General features: G+C 40.3%; 1 protein-coding gene across 1 annotated transcript in view; it reads left to right on the forward strand.

The window, feature by feature from the left end:
• Positions 1 to 1,767: 1,767 nt before the first annotated feature.
• The window catches only part of MYOM1 (myomesin 1), a 73,298-nt gene continuing 52,399 nt past the window's right edge, over positions 1,768 to 22,666 (forward strand). Inside the window, exons 1-5 of the mRNA XM_035893190.1 lie at positions 1,768 to 2,195; positions 11,730 to 11,867; positions 15,947 to 16,157; positions 17,891 to 18,048; positions 21,994 to 22,086. Coding sequence (XP_035749083.1) covers positions 1,768 to 2,195; positions 11,730 to 11,867; positions 15,947 to 16,157; positions 17,891 to 18,048; positions 21,994 to 22,086 — 1,028 coding nt within the window. The remainder of the gene's footprint in view (positions 2,196 to 11,729; positions 11,868 to 15,946; positions 16,158 to 17,890; positions 18,049 to 21,993; positions 22,087 to 22,666) is intronic.

Here is a 22,666-nt window from a genome sequence, read left to right on the forward strand (position 1 = left end):
TCTTTCCCATTCCTCCCCCTTCCTCAGATAATGTAAATGCACAAACTGGTCTCCTTGAAGTCATAGTTTCTCTGTGGTCAGGTTATTAGTGATTTAATTTACATACTGAAAGACATCTGAATAACTTCCTTAGTCGTTGACTTTCTGCAAACAAGTGATCTGTTCTGTTATCACACAAAGAGCAGCTCCCTTAAGGGAGCCCTGAAATATAAGAAAGAAGAAACATTGGGGTTTTTTTTTCATAATATACCTTAGTCAGGGTGAGTACCTGAGCAGTTAAAAAAAGAGAATAGTTTGCAATTTGTTGACTCACTATCAGAACCAACTACTAAAGGCAAAAGCAAGGACTGAAATCTAGGAAGCATAAAGACCAGGGAAAAAAAATGTTGATTTTCCTGAAATCATGATTACACTCCACCTCTGTAAGTGTATTTTATGTCAAAACATCAGATCATTGTTCATTAACATGAACAAAACCAGAAGCAGGACAAGTCTCCTATTCTTGTGATTGATATTAAAAAAACAATAACAAACACCTCTCACCGTTGGTTTTGGATCTCCTTTAAATTCTTCTAAACTTTTCCCCACTATAGCTCATTTCTGTTCATAATCATGTACCTTCTCAGGGATAATCCTACCCATGTTGTAAGCCTAATCACCAGTGGTAAGAGAAAAAAAGGTTGTTGTAGGGATTGTAGAGGCAAGATTGCATGTGAAAGAAAAAAAAATCAGTTTTAACAGCAGCAAAGTAGAACCATGACAAAATAAAGACTGAATTGCCAGCTTAAAAAAACCCCAGGGAAATCCTTTCTGCACTTAGCCCTCATCCCATTTTGAGAGGGGAACTACCTCTCGCCTGATCAAATTTCCTACTACGAGCGACTGCAAGACAATCTACTGATGACTGCGCAAAGTAAAGCTTAGATGGGACTATCGTCTGGAGGAAGTTTCTTGGCAATCTTGAACATGACATTCTAGGTTAAAAAAAAAGAAGGGTCCTTTGGACTGAGGAGAATGATATTATTGTACTGATTGCATACAGACTGTATCCCTGATTAAACTGTAGAAGTATGATAAACCATTTTAAATGGATCTCTGGTATCACATACAAAATTATCAATGGAATGCATGTTTACAGAAAAAGTGACGTCCTTTTCAATCTTCATGTTTTTAATTCACTGTTAAAATATTAAATGGAATATTAAATTCAATCTGAAAATTGGATTATGAAAATGAATGAAATGTTAAAATATTTTATTTCAGCTTATATAGCCTTGTTGGAATTGCTCATGCCTTTTAAAATAATGTATTACTTTATTCTTACTTTTGTAATTTAACAAAAATATTTACACTAACTCTGAAGAAGCTGAGCACATAAAATTTCATTATTTCACAGTAATGAGTGGAGAAGTTGAGCACCTAAAACCTGAGTAGTTTGCAGTAACAAGGAGACCAGCTACAATTGAACAGATACAATAGTGCAAGGGTTTATGGTAATGGTGAATGACATATGAGCATCTTGAAACTTAAATACAAACCTATCTTAAAGTCTAAAACACATCATAAAAGGATAACCCTAAAGTCATTGCATTTGATTGTTGAAGTTCTAAGTTCTGTTTTAGTTTGTATTAAGTTGTGTATTATTTGTATGCTAACTCAGAAGTTTCTTTGACAATAGTCCTTATGTTTGATCTGTTCTTTTTCAGACACTGTCCTGTTTATTTACATTCAGAAACGTGCAGTAAAAAACAAAATTAGAAGACACCCATGATGTCTTTACCTTTCTACCAAAGACACCATGAGCACTATGACCGTGCGTACCGCCATAAAGCGCTGCAGTCCACTGTAAGCCAGTACCAAAAGGAAACAAAGAGCAAATCTGCTGTCTATGCTCAAGGATCTACAGCTTACGCTAGGGGCTCTGCAGCCTATCGCCATGCATCTGCAGCAGACTTCAGCCTTGACTCTTCAGCAGCATATAGTCATGGCTCTTCAGGCTATGACCTTGAGTCGGCAGCCTACAGCTATGGATCTACGGCCTATGATCACTCTGCTGCCCAAAGCAAGAGATCTTCTGCCTACAGTCTTGACTCTGAATCTCTCAGCAAAAGCTCAGCTGCCTACAGGCATGGATCTGAATCCATCAACAAGCTGGCTGCAGCCTACAGGCTGGGATCTGAAGCCTACAGTCTCGGGTAAGTAAATCCATCTTTGAGACAATATTCTGAAACAAAAATGTCCAACCACCTCCCACTGAAATCAATGGCAAAACTCTCCTCCTCTTCCATAGAAATTGCCTCTATAACCTGGTGTTAGTATGTTTTTCAGGCTTGGTGTTTTCCTTTGGCTTTGGCAATGAGAAGGACTGTGGTCAGCTTAGTTTGTTGGACTAATTCATGTGCAATGGTTGGATTGGCATAAGAAGAGCACTGGCAATGCTGATGTGGCTGCATGAGGACATATTCATGCTCCAAACTGGTTAGGCATGAGCCACCTCTCCTTTCAGGTTGTTTAGCCATATTAGTACAGCTGAATTTAATATGCAGTGTTGAGATAGCTTTTGGTCTGAGGCTGGCTCTTATCTGGCCAGGTTGGAGCACTAAAAGAACTTGCAAGTTTGAGCTGACATGGCCATATATCATTAAACCATTCTTCTTTGGCCTGATGGTTTCACTTCTGTGTTGAATGATTCAAGAAATTGAAATTTTTCACACTGTATATTGGTTGAGGCATACTATTTCCAGAGTAGGAATACCCTGAAGTGTTCATCTTGCACTAGAAGAGCAGCTATGCTTAGCTGCCATGTTTTTTGTTTAATTCAGATAATAAATATTGCTTAAGCAATTACATTAGCAGAATGTTTTAGATATCATAGAGTCACATTATTTGTATGTATCTCAGAGATTTACAGAAATTAGGGGTGTATTAAAGTAAGATTAGAGCAGCTGTTAACAGCAGAGGAAATGATCAACAAATTATAGCCCAAAACACCTGTTTGCTGTTATATTAATATAAAATTCAGAGTTTTATTAGCAAAACTGATCAAGACTTGTTCATCAGAAAATTTAAATTTTGAAAACTGAATATCCTCCAAGGAGTGGGGGTAGAGATGGAATTTTGGCCAAAGCCACTGAGAGAAAAACTACCCGTACCGCAGTAAACTATACCTTGTGAGTACTGTCTTCGCTTGGCTTTCAGGAAGTTCAGGGTCAAGTCTCTATTTGCTAGGGTCTGTTCAGGAATTTGAACCTCAGGCTGTTAGGGCCCAGATGAATGACTTGACTTCTTGACTGTCTTGGGCTGGATAATATCCAGTCTTTACTATTGAAATAATTTCACTTGTGCAAATAATTAACCACTGAGTGGAGCAGCAAGAAACTCATTTATAGTCTGCTGATGGGACTGCTGAAGGGAAGCAAACTGGAGATGCTGGGACTGAGGGTTATGTTTCCAGAGAGAGTTGGGTAGATGAAGATATCCCAAATTTCTGCAGTGATGCAGCTGTGCCTACATGCTGTTGCTGACCCTAACCCAAAGCTGTCTCCTTCTCCAAGAAAATGTTCCCACAAGAAATGGGAGCATTACTTGAAGTTGCAAAAAATCATTGTAAAAAACCTGCTTCTGAGTCCCAGTTACAAACACTTCAGTGACTCTGGCTTGTCAGATGAGTTTCTTCTGAAACCTGTATATTCTCACCAGTAAGAGCTGTAACATCAGCAAAGTAATATTAAAGGAAATGGAATTGCTTAATTGGGAGAGAACTTAAAACATATCCAGGTTTCCTGAGGTTGTGTTTGAGATAACAATGTTTGTTTTAAAACAGTGTATTAGGTGATGCGTCCAAGCTACTCTGTAGTACAAGAGTTGCCAACAGATTGATACACGATCCTGGTAATCAGAGATAAGAGCTGTAACTTTTTACTCTGTGACCCTGTGCTTGTGTTGGAGGTTTGAGAAACTCAGTGCTGCTATGCAAGACTAGGACCGAGGAGATTAGACCCACACGACTTAAATCTCTCTTGCACAAACATAATTAATACATGAGAGAATACCGTTCTGAATTATAATCTCAATATGTACCTAGTTTTATGGTTAATATGGCCTCTATGTTGGCATTTACTTGCTCTTTGCAGCCCATTTTGCTGCAATTTGCAAGAGAGAAATAGAACAAATACTGTGACCATACAGTTAAATGTAGTGCCAATTTGAAGTAATTCTTTCCATGTTTGTACTGTCTTCCCCAGCTAGCCCAAAACACTTCAAAGGATAATGTGGAGACAGAAGGTGTTACTAAAACAAATTGGGCAAATCAAAGACTCTCTGTTTTCATCCATATGAAAGGAATGGTGTAGCAAAAAAACCCAACAAACCCAAACCAAAAATGAGTTTTCAAACTCCTTCAATTTTCAAAAAGTAGAAAGGGCCTTGAACTGAAATGCTGTATCTAAATGACCTTACAACAGTGGTGGTTGCTTGAAACCTGAATGGACACACAAATCCAAATCCAGATAAAATTCTTCAGCTGACAACTGAGTATTGCATATCGCTGGATTTTAACATCAAATATACATTTATGTATAATGGATATAGTTTTGCAGATAAACCCCATTAAGCCCAACAGGAAAAGTACACTATTCAAATACTAAGCTTTTATTCAGGTGACTTCTTATTTTTATCTAAAGTAGCTTCTGCTAATCTTCACTATAGTTACAAAACTTAAGTCTCATCCTTTTCTATAGCCACCGTACCGAAAAGAACGTTCATAAAGCAATGGTGTTGACATACAGTTAGTGCTATGTGAGGAATTTATCACAGGGAAACAGCAGAGAAGGACTGGGGACTAGGTAACCTGCAAGACCTTGACCCGAGCCCAATTCAGTGACGTTGAAGGCTCGCTTGAGTGGAAAAAATGCCCAGAGCATGGACATAGGCAGCTTGAAGGAGCTGCAGCTTACTTTTTCATGAGGACAAAGAGTCTCCATTTGCAAGTGGGCTGTCCCTTCCCCACATTTCAAGTCTTCTTCACACCATGACAGCTTGAAGAAGTAAAAGGAGAGAAATGAAAACTGGCAAAACCAAGAGCATGTACGGAAGCTTGCAGCTCTGCTGGTTACAGTTTGCCAAAGCTGCAAAACCCTGGGCTCCTAAAAGAAAGTGAGTCTCACCATGTAAATGTTGCCACTTCACACCTAACCCTCCCTTACCAGCTCACGGGGCTGTCTCTAGCCATTTTTGGTCTCTGCAGAGCCAGGAGAAGCGGGGTGTGCTGCTTCCCCTGAGGAGCAGGCAGGGTCTGTATGGGCGAGGAGTGGCAGCTCTCTCCCAAAAGCCGTTGTTGTGGCCACCCGTCCTCTTCCCCATCTCATCCTCAGGGGCTTCTGGCATGGGCAGGTTTTCTCCTCTGGGAGAATCTTCTTCCCAAAGCACCTCTCCATCTTCGTGTGCTTCTGAGAAGCTTTGGGTCAGGTCTGCCAAAGCTGCTTATGGCACAACAGGCCTCTCAAACAGGACTGCTGGATTAAATCCATTTACCTCTTTTTTTTTTGGCAGATCATTCATTTGCCCTTGCCCAAACTTTCACTGCTTTTCCATGTGTTACTTCCCTGGCCAGTGGCATCAGATCGTCCCATTGTGCCACAGGCAGGTGATCTGCCACCAAATGGGCCAGAGACTTGCTTAGAGAGAAAACAGAAATTGTTGGTGTGGCTCAGGCATTGGCATATCTTTTGCAGGTCAAGCAAAATAGCAGAGAAGACACGGCATAATCCAGGTGAACCAAACAAACAGGGGAGAGATGCCTTACTAACTTGCAATTAATTAGGCTGCCGTAAGAGTGAATGCTCTTCTGATTAATACTGTAACCAGGATTGGGACAGGGCTGCGTAAGTAATACACTTTTAAGAAACATGAGAAGACCATGATCTTGGCACTGCTCATCCTTTGGTTTATTATAGGTGAGGGTTAAGAAGGTGGCTTCCAAACATCATAGCCAAGCATAGAAATTGTTTTAATGAGACCTGCTATGTGGAAACAATTCCCCTTTAAAAAAATTTGTTGTGGAAGCCGTGTTAGGGAACAGTGTGGTTATTGCCAGGAATATTTCCTGGGCCTGTGATAAATCTGTCAGCAACTTAAAATTGATATAGTCACCAGAGAGCGCCTCTCATGTTTAGAGGAGGGTTTTAAAGAGCTCTCTTCTGAAAATCCTTTTTTTTTTTCTTTCCTGTAACTGGGTTTGCCAATCCACTATCTCCTCTCTGTGCTGAGTAAATTCAAACATTGAGTATTAGGAAAGAAGCAGCTGCTAGAAAGAGAGCCTGGAAAATGTCTCTTGACTAATGGAGCTCCTCCAGCAGGTATGGCTGGTACAGCCATGGCATTCACCAAATGCATCCCTTTCTGTTATCGGAGTAACGTAAGAGAGAGATGCAGCAAAAGCATGCTAAGGAAATTATACATGATTTTCTAGAGGTGTAAAAGAGCTTACAGATGCCTTTTCATGCCGGGGTGGAATAACTAAGGAATAGGGTGTTGTGGTCCACGTCCACTCCTAGAACACATTTCTACATCCGCTGGGCACAGACTCTCTTTGTGCATGGTGGGAAACTTGTCCCTTCAGGCACAGAAACAAGGGCAGCGCCAACATATTGAAGTATATTTCTATCTGAGAATAAGACATCAAAACAAAACCTCTGTTTGGGAGTTTCAAATGCCCCGCAGTGTTGTTGTCTTTAGTTCCTCTGTTGGGCTACAGAGAAAAGCTAAGAGTGTCGATACGTTTTTCACACCTCTACAGGACAATATCTGTGCCTTTAGCATTTGCAGTCACCTAACTCCCAATTCAGTGACTCTACTGAGAAACTAGGAAAGCTGGCATTGATATTTTAACATGCTGAAAACCATCAAGAAATGAGGACAGTAGGCTTGGGTCACCAACCTTGATAAGGCAGTACAGATAGTATCTGACCAGGAAAAAACCAAACATACACTAGCTGGACATATCAAATGAGGCTGAAAGCTGTTAAAAGGTCATGGTACTGTTCCTCCCTGTGAAACTAGAGAGCACTGATACCCTGCTCCTTCTCCTCCAGGGAGATTCTGTTCCACATATCAGGTAAAAGGTTGGAACATTTTAAAATAAAGGGCAAGATTTTAGAATCTGGTTCAAGAAAGCAGAGTCCTCCTTTGGGCTACCTAAATAATGCTTGTAGGCAGGGTTTGGTTTTTGTATTGCATAGGAAGAAATAGTAATAACAAAAAAGGAAAACAGGGAAATAAACCTCGTGGTAGCAATAGTGACCAATTTGTTTTCCCATGCAAAGAGCTCCATTTGAATATGCATTTCTGCTAGCCTCCGTATAGCTCTGCCTGAACGGAAGCAAATGATAAGAGCATTTGGAAAGGAGAAACATTTCTAAAATGTTTAGAGGGAGAAACAATTCTAAGAAAGATTTTGGAGTGACTCTGGATACCTCTCTGAAAACAGCAGCTGGATGCTCTGACGTGGTCATGAAGCAATTAGAAATTCAGGAACAGCTGTGAGAGAAAGTGAAAATAAAACAGAAGCATATTGTGTCAGTGTGTTAATCCAAGGTATGTTCGTAGCTGAAATACTAGGTGCCATTCTGATCACCTCATCTCAAAAAGTACAGTCTGAAACTAGAAAAGGGTCAGATATCAGCAAGGAGGGTAGCAGGAGGCGTGGAATACCTTCCACTGGGAGAAGGTAGGACATGGGGGCTCTTATCTTGTAAGGAGGCAAATGTGGGCATGTAACACTAATGCATAAAATAGTGAAAGATGTGCACAGAATGACATGGGACAATTTTTCACACAGAGCAGCATGCATGCACAGAATCATAGAATCATAGAAAGTTTTGCGTTGGAAGGGACCCCTAGAGGTCATCTAGTCCAACCCCCCTGCAGTGAGCAGGGACACCTTTAACTGGATCAGGTTGCTCAGAGCCCCGTCCAACCTGGTCTTGAATGTTTCCAAGGATGGGGCCTCCACTACCTCTCTGGGCAACCTGTTCCAGTGTTTCACCACCCTCATTAATTTCTTCCTTATAGCCAGTCTAAACCTACCCTGTTTTAGTTTAAAACCATTGCCCCTTGTCCTGTCACAGCTGGCCCTACTAAAAAGGTTTTCCCTGTCTTTCCTATAGGCCCCCTTTAGGTACTGAAAGGCCGCAATCAGGTCTCCCTGCAGCCTTCTTTTCTCCAGGCTGAACAAGCCCAACTCTCTCAGCCTGTCCTCATAGGAGAGGTGCTCCAGCCCTCGGATCATTTTTGTAATCCTCCTCTGGGCCCGCTCCAACAGTTCCATGTCCTTCTTGTCCTGAGGGCTCCAGAGCTGGACACAGCACTCCAGGTGAGGTCTCACCAGAGCAGAGTAGAGGGGCAGAATCACCTCCCTCGACCTGCTGGGCACGCTTCTGCTGATGCAGGCCAGCGTACGGTTGGCCTTCTGGGCTGCCAGTGCACATTGCCGGCTCATGTCCAGCTTTTCATCCACCAACACCCCCAAGTCCCTCTCAGCAGGGCTGCTCTTGATCCTTTCTTCCCCCAGCCTGTATTGATACTGGGGGTTACCCTGACCCAGGTGCAGGACCTTGCACTTGGCCTTGTTGAACCTCCTGAGGTTCACACAGGCCCACCTCTCCAGCCTGTCCAGGTCTCTCTGGATGACATCCCGTCCTTCTGGTGTGTCAACCGCACCACTCAGCTTGGTGTCATCCGCAAACTTGCTGAGGGTACACTTGATCTCGCTGTCTAAGTCATTCATGAAAAGGTTAAACAGAAGAGATTAAAGTGGCAGACTAAGACAGGTTCAACAGAAAGTGCCATTTTCATATATAAATAAATTGTAAGCTCACTGCTACAGCCAGGATGCAACCTCTGGCTCAGGATGTCCCTAGGCCTTTGCTTGCAAACCAAAAGGATTTATCAAGGGGGTATTTCTCTACATAAGCTTTCTTTTTTCCTGCTCTTGACCATTGCTGGAGCAGGAAACTGGTCTGAAAGCACCATTGGCATTATTCAATGAAACGCTCCTCACCGAGGCCTTGCTTAGTCCAGGTCAAGTTTCTGGAAGAGCAAATGACTGAAGTAAATTGGTTGGAGTGTTGTGTTAGCAATCTGAGAACAGCAGACAATTGCAGGATCCACATGGATCCATTATTCATCTCACAGTTATCATCTGCGCTTTTGATAGCTGAGTGGTCCCTCTTCCGTCCCATGACAAAGTACCGGGACCCAACCCTTGCTCTTAGAAGACAGCACAACGACTCTTGCTGCAGCTGCGCCTTCCAGAGAAAGAAGAAGAGAGGAAAAGGCATATAGAAAGGCGCTTTTCTGCTCCTGAGCACATACACACAAGGGCCGACCAAAGGATGCAATAACATGAAGGATCCAGGAGTAGTAACCTGGAAAATAATCAGGTGTCTGCAGCAAAAGGTGCAAGAGACATGCGGTTTAGAAAACTCAGAGGAGCATGTATGGTGTTTTTATCCCAGTCACCACACATCAATAAAAGTCCCAGTTCCATCCCTGTTTCTAAAGCTCCATTGTGACGGAGATCTCTGGCATTAATCTGAAGGGGGATATTTTCATAAAGCAGGCTGTGGGAGGCAGAAAAAAGGGACAGAAATTCAAGCACAAAACATTTGGGAACAGTCCAGGCAGGATAAAACAAAAACGAAGAGACAGAGTGAAACAGGGTATGCAGTGGCCTCACTCCTGGGCTGGGCAATGATGTGGTACCATCACTACGGCCAAGCACAAATGCATTGGGAGAACTCATCATCAAATAAGTGGTGAGAAACATCAAAGGCAAACTATTCATTATTTTGCATAATTGAACTAGAGTCTGTAAGGAGCTGCAGTTCTTTACTTAGCAGGTGACTTTTATTCCTATCCTATTTTAAAATGGGACAAACCTGGAATTTTGACTCTGACTGCCATTAGATTTCCTAGGGGCTTTAGGCTGAGCCCTGTAGGAGGCCACTTGATTCTTGGTTGTTTCTAGATCAAGAAGGATCACAGTAGCATTTGAACTTCAGTTTAAACATCAAGAAGTTTCTATTTTCATGAAAGTAGATGAAATGTGGTGAAAATTTCAGCTCAGGAACTTTTAGCACTCTTATATCCAGACTAGCTCTTTTTCCTAAAGGAGAATTTGGCCATCCTGTCAGGGCAAAGAGATGAGGGCTGGAAAGCAGATGTGGGAGGGGGTGTGAAGTTCAGGCAAGAAACTAGGTGGAGAAGGAGAAGAGGTGACAGTAAGAAAGCCATTAAGAGAGCTAGAGAACAGGAGACTGATTTAACAGGTACTGGGTAGGGAGAGAACTCAGTCTGAGCAGAGGGATGGGCACAAAGAAACGAAGGAAGGAAAGATGGGAGAATGAAACTGGACCCATGTGAACTCACACACAGTCTCACATGGACAGATTATTAACACATATTTGTGAAATTAAGCACTTTTCCTGGTATGACTTACGTTGGCGGCACCTCTGGAGCATGGTTCTTTTGTAGGGCTGCAGCCTAAGGAAAACATTAGCCCAAGTACATATCTGTAATCCTACATTATCCCTGTGTAACATTTTCAGGGGCCCAGTGCGAGCATGAGTTTTCATTAGATGTGTACAGCACGCTGTACAGAGACACTGGTGTCAGCTACCCAGGGTATGGGAAGCGGGTTAGCCATGTTAGTGGTACATGCCCAGGCTAATGAGCCTTGCTGAGAAACCCCCTGCCTTAAATCTGCTCCTGTATCCGTGCCCATAAGGGGTAAGCTTATGCTGTGTAGACAAATCTCCAGACCAGAAGCAGACTCACATATGATTTCCCCTGGTGAGGTTGAGACAGAGATGAATAGATACTTTGGGGATTTAGAAAAGGCTGACAGCTAATTAGGATATGCCATAGATCTGGGAGTTGGAGATGTGTTGCAGTGGGAAAGGAAGATGGAGGTATTTGGAGCTTTGTTAACACAATTTTTAACCATCTTAAAAATGAACCCAAAATGACTGCCTCAAATATGCTTCACGCTCTCCAGAATCCCTCCCAGGCTGGTGGGGAGGGGAAGCCTTCCCTTTGGTTTGCTCTTCTTTCTTTCCGCTCATTCTCCATTTATCTGTGCTGTGTTAAATGGTGTTACTCCACTCAGCTCTCTGCTTTCAGCACGTTGGGGTGGCATGGGAGAGCAGTGGGAACGGCAACACTGGTTACTGAGCAATACGCTGCCCTACAGTTTCTGTAGAGAGACTTAAATGCATTATTATTCCAAATATATTTGCACACCAACATTTCGGTTGGGGACCAGACAATTTCAGGACTATACATTTTGGAAAAGTAGATGTTATGAGTTCAGATACAGTCTTCAGAATCACTCAGTGGCTGCAGTGACTTCAGGATCTACCAAAACTGGGTATACAAACTCTGCAAGTCCCAAACCAAGAAGCTATTCAATGTGCATTGCTATCAGGTGTATTTTTTATTCTCTCTATTTAGATTCAATATCAAGGGGCATCAGTGTTATATTTGTAATGATGAGTTTGTCAACAGTGCATGTAGTTATCTGTTTAATAACTCTGAAGCCATGGCTATTAAAAATATTATTTTCTTGCTTATCAAACAAGAGAGCAAAAATTTTTAGTACTTTAATCTTATTTTGGAGGGTTTCCTATCAACTTTTTTTTCTGAATTCAACAATATTATTTTTATTTCAGACTGAAAGATTCCAATTTAATGATTGAAGATCAATCCTATAAGATGAGTCCCAAAGCAAAGAGAGCAAAACAGAACTTGGTATCTGAGGACAAAGAGAACGAAGCCATAGACTACTCAGTGCCCATATTCACAGGACGGTATGTGTATTCCTTTTGTTTGCTATCTTATTTCTGATGTTTTATTTACAAATTGTGAAATAGGAAATACATTAATCTTTTTTTATACTCATGGATCTCAAGGTGATTGTTTGCACTTCACACAAGTGATAAAACGACACAGAGAAGTCAACTGACTGGCAGAAAATCAGACATTGATCATCCAGAGCCAGGACAAATGAACCTAGGTGTCTGGACTTTGTTTTGAACACATCACCAGGGCCACTTTCTATGAAATTAAGATATAATTATAACCCTGCTTATGGGAACTGGACAATCATGTTGTCCACATTATTTAGCTTATTCTTTTGGTTTGAAGTGTTGTTCTGTAATTCAACATCTCTTACCAAGCATTAAACATAGAAACAATGAAACGATGTGCTAATGTTTTGTCCTGGCACAGGGAAAACCTGGAATGAAACCAAATACTTTCTCAAATCCTTCATGATTCATACTGATCTCACGTGTTGGTGGTATTTATTGCATGGTTACTACTGATGTAATGCATCTTACTGCAGCAGTGTCCTCAGTAAAGCTGAATGTGAACTTAATGTGGAAGCCAGAACATGAGCAAGGAGGGTCCCCTGCCCTTTTTGGGGTGCGGCATACTGATTTTATTAGAAGTCTCCAGAAGTTTGAGCATAGTCACTTTTTCAGATTAATACATACCGGGGTTTGGTGTGGAAAACTCATTCCTCACTGGAGGCCAGGAAAAAAGTTTCTTGCCCATCTGAAACCTTTCTTCAACTTGTCTTTCTTCTGCAGCACAGCATTTTTCATGGGACACTTCCAAGCTGTTTCTGGGAGCCAGTGCTTTTCTGTCTACTGCTTAATCAACACCCAATATCCCTTCTGCTTTGTGTCCAAACTTGTGCTTTCATATGAAACTGAGTTCCACCTTGTCGATGGGAGATGTCATTGCTTGGCGTTTTGAGCATTTGTGACACTTTTATGATGAGACCTGCAGTTTTGGTTTTTATTAATTCCCTCCCACTGTCCTGCAATAATTTTTTTCTCACCCCTTGTACATTTCTGTGTTGGATTCACTGCTCTTTGATCCAACCAACATCCAGAAACACACACTGTTGCCTTTTTAAACCATTGCCATGGAATTTCAGCTATATCTTCTGTGACAGAAATGCATAAATATGTCTCACACAAAGTGTGCGGTAACATATCTTCAAGGCTTCTCACCTTTGCATCTCACCCCATGTTTCTGCTTGCAGAGCAGTAGATTTGCAGATCACCATTACCTGTCTCCCATGCCCTCAAGCACAATCTATCGTGTCTTGAGTCTACGAAAGTAAAATTTATAGTGTTGGTCAATAGTTGAACATCATGACTGATGGCTAGCACTCCTGGATGATGATCTTAGCTTTTTTACAGGCCCCTGTGATCTTAACACAGCATGTTAATACCTTAACAAATCTTAACAAATCATCTTTTTTGTTTTACTTTTTTGTAAAATGCATACAGTAATATCTGACTCGGTGTGATGGTGTGTAGCTTCATTTATTTGTGTCTGTGCAATATTTTGGGACCCTACGTTAAAAGATACTGTTGGAGTCTTACATCCTTGTTACTATTCTTCTTACAGTTGTTGGTATCAATCTCACTTTTTGCACATGGCAACTCAGGAAGTTGTGTGTGCTTTTGTGCCACTGAAATGACCCAAGTAGGGCTTTTTTTATTTAGTTAAAAAAATATAAAAAGGGCATATGAAGATTATTAGGGTGCCCAACTCAACATGGCATGAAATGGTTGGGGTATCTGTTTTAGGCTTTTTTTCTGTTGGCATCATGTTCATAACCGCATGCCAAGACTTCAGAAGTTGCATGCCACATTCCTGTCAGATACTTATTTTTGTTTGAAAGATAACAGCTGAAGCCCATTGAACCATGTGCATGTTATATGTCATTCCCAAATTCCCCTGTGAAATTGATGTGTTGTTTCCCGTGGGCAGATAGCTTTTACAAGGAATAGTTATTTATAAAGATCAGCTCTCTGTGGGTTCATCAGAGCTATTACCCGTGCTGCTGGACGACCTTCAGCGCTGTATCACTGTTTCCATTATTTGGTTCTATTTCAGAGCCCTCAGGTTCTGCTGTAAAAATTCCCTTGCTCAGATTATTCACAACTGTTCTTCTTAAACACCTAGCCTAATCCTGGCAAGATAAAATTAAGGACAGCCAGCCAATATTCTAGATAATAAGCAAAGGACTGCAGATGGCAGATACCCTTTAAATAATGTTTTGTGAGCGCCACTTGGGGTTTGATCCCATTTTTTCTGTTTGAAAAGTGTTTTCTACTGAAGCCCCCGAGACTTGACTGCAGAGTCAATTCTTAAATGGTACTGCGTGCTGTTTCTGATGCATTCATCATTTCGGGGAACATGTTTCTCTTTGATCTGGGAAGATTATAATAGGAAGACATGATTAGTAAATCTAAATGTTTAATACTGTTGATCAAAGGCATCTTGGGACCACTACTGCACACCACTAGGCTGAGTCCTACATTAGTCTGAGGGTATTCATCAGCTCCCAGAAGATGCTTTATGCCTTGAGGAGCGGGTCCATACTGTGAAGTTGCTGAGATCTTAACTAGTGTAAGTAAGGAGGAAATAATGTCAGCTTGGCTTCGAAGGCAAATGCCACTGATTCATTTAAACTGAATGTAGATAGCTACATCCATATTCATTAAACTGAGTTTTCAAAATTGTCTTTAGAAATCTCTGCCATATATCTGCAGCTTCAGATGATATTCGTGGGGGGAGCTGATGTGCTTCAGTGAAGGGAATCAATCATCCCACCGATACTTTTAAGGATTATCCTGCTAAAGCAGCCTGAAACACAGAAAGTTCAAGGCAGAGTTTGAACTCATGAGGGAGGTCAAATCTCTATGCTGTTAAGTAAGTTTTTCAGTCCTTTGAGCAATTTTTATGCATAATTAAGTTTACAGCACATTCCACCACTTGGCTGTCTTGCGTCTCACCGAATTGGGTTCATAGTCCAAAGGTAAGGGGCTGGACAATTAATTATGGGCTTGAATCCAAATTTTCTTGAGTGTTGAGATGAGCTATCAAATGCATATTAACAATCTTGAAGAAAACAGAAAAAAAATCATTCTTCCTAATATTTTTGCTTTGTAGCAGTAGTAAGAGTTTTATGATAAAATAGTGAGGTTGTGTTTGAGTGCATTCTGGAAATAAACAGAGGCTGCTTTCTCTATAGTGCTTGCAAGACAGTGTTTAATGAGAACTTGAACAGAACCTCTTGTCAGTGTGTCATCTAACGTTACCCTAAAGTAACTAAACTCAGCAGAAGGATATTCATGCTTCTCCTTAAGTCAAGGAACTCTCATCGTATACGCAGTACTATAGCAGCTATTCTGTCCTGATGGGGCCAAACCAATATGGCTGCAATGGTACCTCCACATGTGCATATGGAAACAGGACTGGACCCATTGAAAGTAACCGTTCTTTGCATTGCGCTTCTGTGGAAAGCCTGAGGAGGATGCTTCAAGAAAATCATTAATCATCTTCTTGAAAACATTTGGAAGAACAGTCACCCCCCACACACTAGAGGATTGAATTTTCTATGAACAGAGAGAGAGCTTTTTGTGACATACAGTAATGAGGTTTTTTGTATAAATCACAAATGAGGACGTTGTCATACAGCTACAATTACCTCCTGCCCCTTTGGTAGTGTTATTATGAACGCTGCAGCTATAAGTCAGCACCTGAAGATCTGTGGGTATGCCTTACACTGATCTTTAGAGCGATGGAGGTACAAAACCTCAGCAGGATAATGGTTAAACAGAAAATGTGTATGGCATAGTTATACAGAGAGGCACTGAAAACAGCCATGACTTTAGATAGTGAAATACTCAGTCATTCTGCAGTATCCTTCCATGTTTCTGCTTTGAACACATGAGGCTGTAATAGCAGAAATATATTACAAAAGATTGTTGGCCACTGTAGTTGGCTAATTTGATAGAAAGTATAAATGGAATATGTTCTCAGCATTTTCCAATGGGATTCTGCTTTTTAAAAATTCTTTCAGAGAAGTGAGCATCAGTGGGATCACAGACACAGAAGAAGAAAGGATTAAAGAAAGTGCTGCGTATGTTGCCAAGAGGAACCTTTTTGCCACAGGTGAAGGAGTTAGTGTCAGCAAGGTGGCCAAGTCAACTTCTGAGGAGGAACATCACGAAAAAAAATCAAGGAAAGTAGCAGTCCGGGAGTCTGCTGAACGTGTGGCCCTGAAGAAAACGGTAAAAGAGTAGAAATTAACACCTAGGCTGAAAACAGCGTGGGTCTTTTTTGTTTGGTGTTTGTAAAGTGCCTACAGCAGCAGGGCCCTGATTTACACCACGGGCAATCACAATAACAGTAGTAAAAAACCGAAGTATTTTCAATGGAAACCTTTTCAGTGACTGAAAGTCTTGTTATCTTGGTGCTAAGTGAATAAGAAAAGAGGCACTGTGCCTGAGGTAGGCACCAGGAACACTTGTGTTGTGCTGGGAATAAGGGAGGGAGAACAGGGCTGGGGAATGCTCTTTGGTCATGCCCACACCTAGTTAAATGGCACAGCATCCTTCACCTGGATGATGAGACAGATGCTGGGCAGAGAAGAAAGGTTCCAATATATGTATCTTGCCAATAAGAAGGCGATGGGGTAATTTCTGGATTTTTATGGCCTAGGAACAAGCTTGTCCAAAGTATTTACCCCAGAGTTTTAATCACAGGGTGTAAATTAGGGAGGGAATTGCCAAAGACATCTGGAACTGAATCTTTAATTGTGGGTAGCTTTGATATTATTGTGCAACTTCTTAAAAAATAGTACTCAGAGCGTAGTTACAAATATGTTATGACCAAACTGGTGGAATATATCAGGTGCAAATATGTTTCATTTAGAAAACTTATTAGTGTTCTGAGCAGAAGAATTTGTGATATGCTTATAAAATATCCTCATGACTTGAGGTTGGAAAGGGTGTAAACACTCTGAAGGATGAGGTGAAAATTCAAAATCATCTCAAAAATTGAGAAACAGTGAAGGTGAAATTTGGTAACAACCAATGGAAATTACTACACACAGAAGGAAAAGAACGAGTAAACGAGGAACGCCTGGCTAGGTAGAAGTACCTGAGGATCTGGGAGCTATAACAGGTCACAAATTTAATGTCAGTCAATTTGATATCAGTCATTGTTGTATAAAAACAAATGCTGTTCTAATTGTGTGTTAAATGTATTGTCATTAAAACATAGGGGGCAATTATTTAATTGTGTTGGACCACTGATAACAAGGAGTTACTGTTTTACGAATGTTGTGCACAAGTAGAAGCTGCCCAGAACTGAGAAACAACAACTGTAAGGAAAATTGATATCGTGCAGTTTATAAAAGACTGAGAGGATTATGAAAGCTGTCATCTTTTAATAACGTTAATACGGGGACTTGTAATTCTCCATATATGTGAAAGTTAGGGCAGAAAATAAAGAGTTTAGTTTGCAGAAAGCAAGTTTTATAGTATATTAGGAATTTTTTTTCCAGCTCAGTGGGTGGCCAAGCAGTTGAAACAGTTACCCTGGGAGGATGAAAGATCCCCTCAGCAGGAAAAGTTTGAGAGCAGGTTTGTCAGAAATGATCTAGGCATACATGATCTTGCGTTAGAGCAGAAGTACAGAAGACATCTGAGTTTCAGACCTATTTCACCTTTCACTCTTTATTAAAAAAAAATAGTAAATGTGGAAAATTATTTTACCTAGAATAGTTTTAATGAAAAAGAAAACCAGTAAAATCAAATCTAGGTATTTTGGAAGGAGAACTTCTTGAAGATGAAAACTTTGTTTTCTGTGTCCAGGTGAGATAAATACATTAATTATGTCTATCGAGATTTTTAAATAAAAATTACATAATTTTTCACTGCTCTTGAAAAAAAAAAAGGGGGTCGTGTATTAATTTGCACTTACAACTGCCGGAGTTTATCATCAAATGTTTCTTTTCCAGCTAGAAGAGACTCAGGCATTCCACAAAAAGTTGAATCAAGATAAACTTTTACATCCTCCTGAGTTTGTTATCGAGCCTCGTTCCCACACTATCTGGGAAAAGCAAAACGTCAAATTTCATTGTTCCGTAGCTGGCTGGCCAGCACCCCGTGTTACATGGTAAGTTCGTATCTCTAGCACTGAAAGTCACCATATAACCAATATCTGAAGTCATCTCAATGCGGTATTTTTTCTGGAAAGATAGAAGTTAAATAAGAAAAATCAGGTACAGGGGCCTGTCAAACACCTTTCAAGTCACCTTGTACAAAAAGAAAGCAAAATATTAAAAGGCAAAATAATACTTTGTGTAACAACAATAGGAATACAGGTGTTCTTTTTTTTCATAGAGACATCCAATATATTCTTTCTGTCTGCTGATGAAGGAAAATTAGCGGTTTAATTTATCGTCAGTAGTATCCTTAAAATAATGTTTTCCAAATACTTCTGCTTCATCTACAAATACCTTTAATGTCCCTGAAGCATTAAATCATGCTTTGGTTACAAACTGGCTGCTTGGCTGCTGAGCAGTTATAGTACTGAATCTCCACGAAACTGGAATCTCATGATGGAGGGTGTTAATAGCAGACACATCATTATTATTTGAAGTCAAAGACTTCAGATAGATACAGTACCATCCAAATCTTCTGAAAGCTTTGAAGTCTATTGGGAACTTTCTATTCACTTGAATGGTCTTTGCACTAAATATTTCCTGTAAGAACTCCAAAATATGCTCTTAGCCATAGCTGAAGGGCTAATTTGACTCTTGTGTTAAGGTTTACCTTGACTGGGATTTAATTTAGCTTAATTAACAGTGAATTGTGAAGCTTTACTGTCTCACCATCTACTGAGCTGATCTTTCTTACCCGTTTCATGCTACACTATCTGTTTCATGCTAACTTTTTTCAAACACAAAATGCAATTTGATGCTCATTATTTAATTTAAAAGATTCTTCTAGAATGTGTATATAAAACATATGTATGTGTTTGTAAAATGAACAAAGAATAAGCCTGTGTTCAGCATTAAGCATTAATTAGGAATAAGTCCTATGGAGATTTTATTTGTGAAATCAAGAGAAAACATCTACTATATCATGTTAAGTAATACTCCTATTTTTCAATTTACTACTTGAATTGCTTAAGGGACTCTGTTTATTTAGGTCTTAAAAACCTTAATCTCAGGGCTTGATAGAAAGTGCTGCTAAGAGGTACATTCATAGGCCAGAGCTGATGCCCATGAAGTCACTTGATCCCTCTCAGACTGTGGCAACCAATAGCCAGGCTCTGCACAGACACATTTTTGCCATCACGTAAAGGTTGCGAGTGCCCTGTTTTGACATTCCTCCTAGAGAGGATTCCAGACAAACCCTTCGAGTCTGGTCTCAGCTGGACATAAGGAATGGTCAGCTATGCTCATGTCTGTAATGCAGCTCTGTAACCCAAATCCTAACCAAGAACACGAGACCTGGGCCATTTTCACTTCAGCTGAGATTCACCTTATCCCCAAAACCTGACATGGTTAAACCAAGCCTTCAGCTGTCTGCCTGCCTTTGCTCTTGCTGTGAACCAGCCTTTCATCTAAGTGCTAAAAGTGGATGGTGGAAATTAATACATCATTTTACCGTACATCTGAATTCCAAAGGGATTTCAGTTTGCCACAGGCTACCAATGGAAAAAAAGAGTTCACAGCCATTTCAGCAGGTGTCTTTGCTCTGAGATACAGAACAGCGCTGACCTGGATCTGTCAGCTTTCATTCAGCATTGCTAACGAAATGTCAGTTGTGTGTTCCGAACAGTCATTCTTTGTATGAGCAATGAAGACCTTTTCGTGCTGTGCCTGAAAAATTATGAAGCTTCATGATCTTTCTCTAAAGAAAACCTTACTGTCTGATGCAGCTGTTCTGACTCCCTTGGAAAAAGTATACGGAAAACCAGGGACATTTGAAACCACTAGCAGAAAGCATTAACTATCAGTGCGTAATGACAGTGGGAGGTTGCAGTCCAACATTAGCTAATGACTTGGCTGTTCTGGAATTTGCCTTTCCAGAAATAACAAGTGGTCCTTCTAACACGAGCCCTATTCTTTCCATAGATGAATATAAATAAGCGAAAATCAAATCAACCATTTTTTACTAACCTGATAATGAAGACAAACGAAGTGTAAGTCTTCTTGCTGCTGGCATGACTCAGTTAAAGTTTGTTTTTGCACAGCACCACATGCTACCAAACTCCTTCCCTGCCAACAGGATCCAAGGGTTGCCCAGCCCTTTGGAGAAAAGTTAAAGAGATGATGGAGTCAAGTCCTGTTTCACAGGGTTTCATATTCCCTGGAAAATATTAGGAACTGATGGCATTATTCTATTTTCTAAACTATTTGAAATACTGCATGGAATATACAAATGCCCAGATGTTCCCAGGCAGGTCTGGGGGGCACCATTGCGCAGATGAGGTGAAGAGTGGTGGTGAATGGACTACTCTTACTGAACCCATGCATTATTCTTTGCTGTAAGTCAGGGTAATGCAGTAGGAGATCTGTAATGAGGTCAAGCATCTCTGCAAGTCTTTGAAGTCCAGAATAGAGAGTATTGCCCTGCATTGAGTCCCTTTCCATAGAGATCTTGGTGAGAGGAAGATCAGGATGAAAAGCATTAGGGTCTATAATCCTTGCTCACTTTGGCACTTGGAAAAATCCCAGCGTATTACTGTGCCCAAATATTTGCAGCCAAGGAAATATTCTTTATTCCACAACACTGAAAGTGCTGAAAGGCAATTTCCAGGTTTATTGTGGACATGTTAAAACTACTAACATTCTTGGTAAAAATAAAATTGCCTATTACTGACTTGTTTGGTGAAACGGGGCAAGCCACTGACACGAGACCAGTTCCCTCTCCTGCTTGAAAATCATGAGAGATTTAAAATTTAAAATCTGAAATGAAGATTTGGCTGGATATCTGTTATCATTTTTGAAGAGCAAGGTTTATTTAAGCTACATCAAAGTAAGAGATGAAGATACTTTTGTCTATCATCATTTATGTTTCCACTTCCCTTCACATATGTACCTTATGGAGCACAGGGAAAGCTACGTTAAAGGAGGACACTATCTTAGGAAACATTTGTACTGAACACAATTTAGTGTGTAATTTTATTAGACTCCTGTCACCAGTTTGTTCCATACTACTAGTGCTTGCTTAAGACAGGATTCACTCGAACATTTACTTGGTTACATCATGTATTGTCCAGAATTAGTGATGTTTTATGCAACAGTTGGTGAGGAAGAATTTACCATGAACCCACTGAACTCTCCCTCTGTAAGTCTCAAGCTGTTTATATAAATTCTGAAATTAGCAGTGCCAGCTCACTACTGATCAGTACTGGTTCATTCCTTCAAATTACTTACTGGGAATTTTGAACAGTAAACTTTTCCAACCTGAAGATATACCTGTACCAGAAAACACTCATAGCGTATACCTGTAAAGGCAGAGAAGTTTTCGGTAGCACAGCGTTTGCCAGATCCCTCGCTGCAATGTGCTTTTACCAGCAAAACAATTCTTTACCAGTCGAACCCCATTGGGGCTTCTGTCAACTTAGCTATGCAAGTATAAAAAAGGTTAACTTTCTACCTCACATTTTTGTGAACATGCAGGTTTTAAAAGTAGATCAAATATGCAAATCAAACAAAATGTGCATGATACCTAGTAGGTAAGGATGCTACAGAATTTCATTGTTTGCAATTCACAAAACTCTTGAGATGTTGCTCATGTGACTTCATTCCTTTACAAATAGTAATATGAAGTTCATGGTAATATAAGTTGATTCTCATCCCATTCAAAATTATTTTCTCCTTTTAATTAGAAAAGAAAATTCACCTGGGACGGGTCAAAGAAAAAGAGAGAGAGGTTAAGCTTCCAAAGATATGTAATGCCTTCCCAGGAAATTAGACTACAGTTTATCTAGGAGAAACAGGCAGAAACTGATGTTCTATTATTTCAAACATCAAGCACTTGACCTTTTGAAGTATGTAATTATACACTTCCTTTTGTGACATACTGTTCCTTTGCTTTTCCATAGGTACAAAAACAATGTGCCCATCAATGTACAGACTCACCCTGGCAAGTATATCATTGAAAGTCGATATGGGCTGCACTCACTGGAGATAAGCACGTAAGGGAATAGTAGATAATTTAACAAATAGCTTAAGCTGAAATGTTGCTATCGATTGAGGCCTGCAAAATGTGAACATATCTCTTGGGGATGTAAGAGATACCAAGTCTGTACAGCTGAGGTGAATGCTGTCTACTAAATGTTGAAGCATTTCTGGTTTTCCTCAGTAGAGAATATGCAATTCACTTTTGTGAGTAATTTATCTGTATTATTTTTCTATTTATGGCTGAGTCAGAAACATACGGGACATTTGTGATTACTTTTTCCATTTGTCTGCTGCATGAGTACAGTTAAACATGAGAAAAATGTAGTTCAGGGTAAAACTACGTGAGTTAACTGTTTTTCAAAGTTCCTGACTCTTACTGAAATGAGGAACAGAACTGAGATGTCCTCACTTATACACAAGAAAGATCTTTAACAGTACTCATGCTCTGAATGGGAAATTTTTGCAGTCACTTTGCATTAATAAACATTGAAAGCATGAGACCTAATCATCTAATTTGACAATCAGCAACAATCTAGATCTGATAACTTAGATACTGGTAGGTGCCCTTTGGAAATATTTTATGATATCTACCAT

Source organism: Egretta garzetta, unplaced genomic scaffold, assembly GCF_000687185.1.
Source record: "Egretta garzetta isolate BGI_Z169 unplaced genomic scaffold, ASM68718v1 scaffold534, whole genome shotgun sequence".
In the NCBI taxonomy this organism is placed as follows: Eukaryota; Metazoa; Chordata; class Aves; order Pelecaniformes; family Ardeidae; genus Egretta; species Egretta garzetta.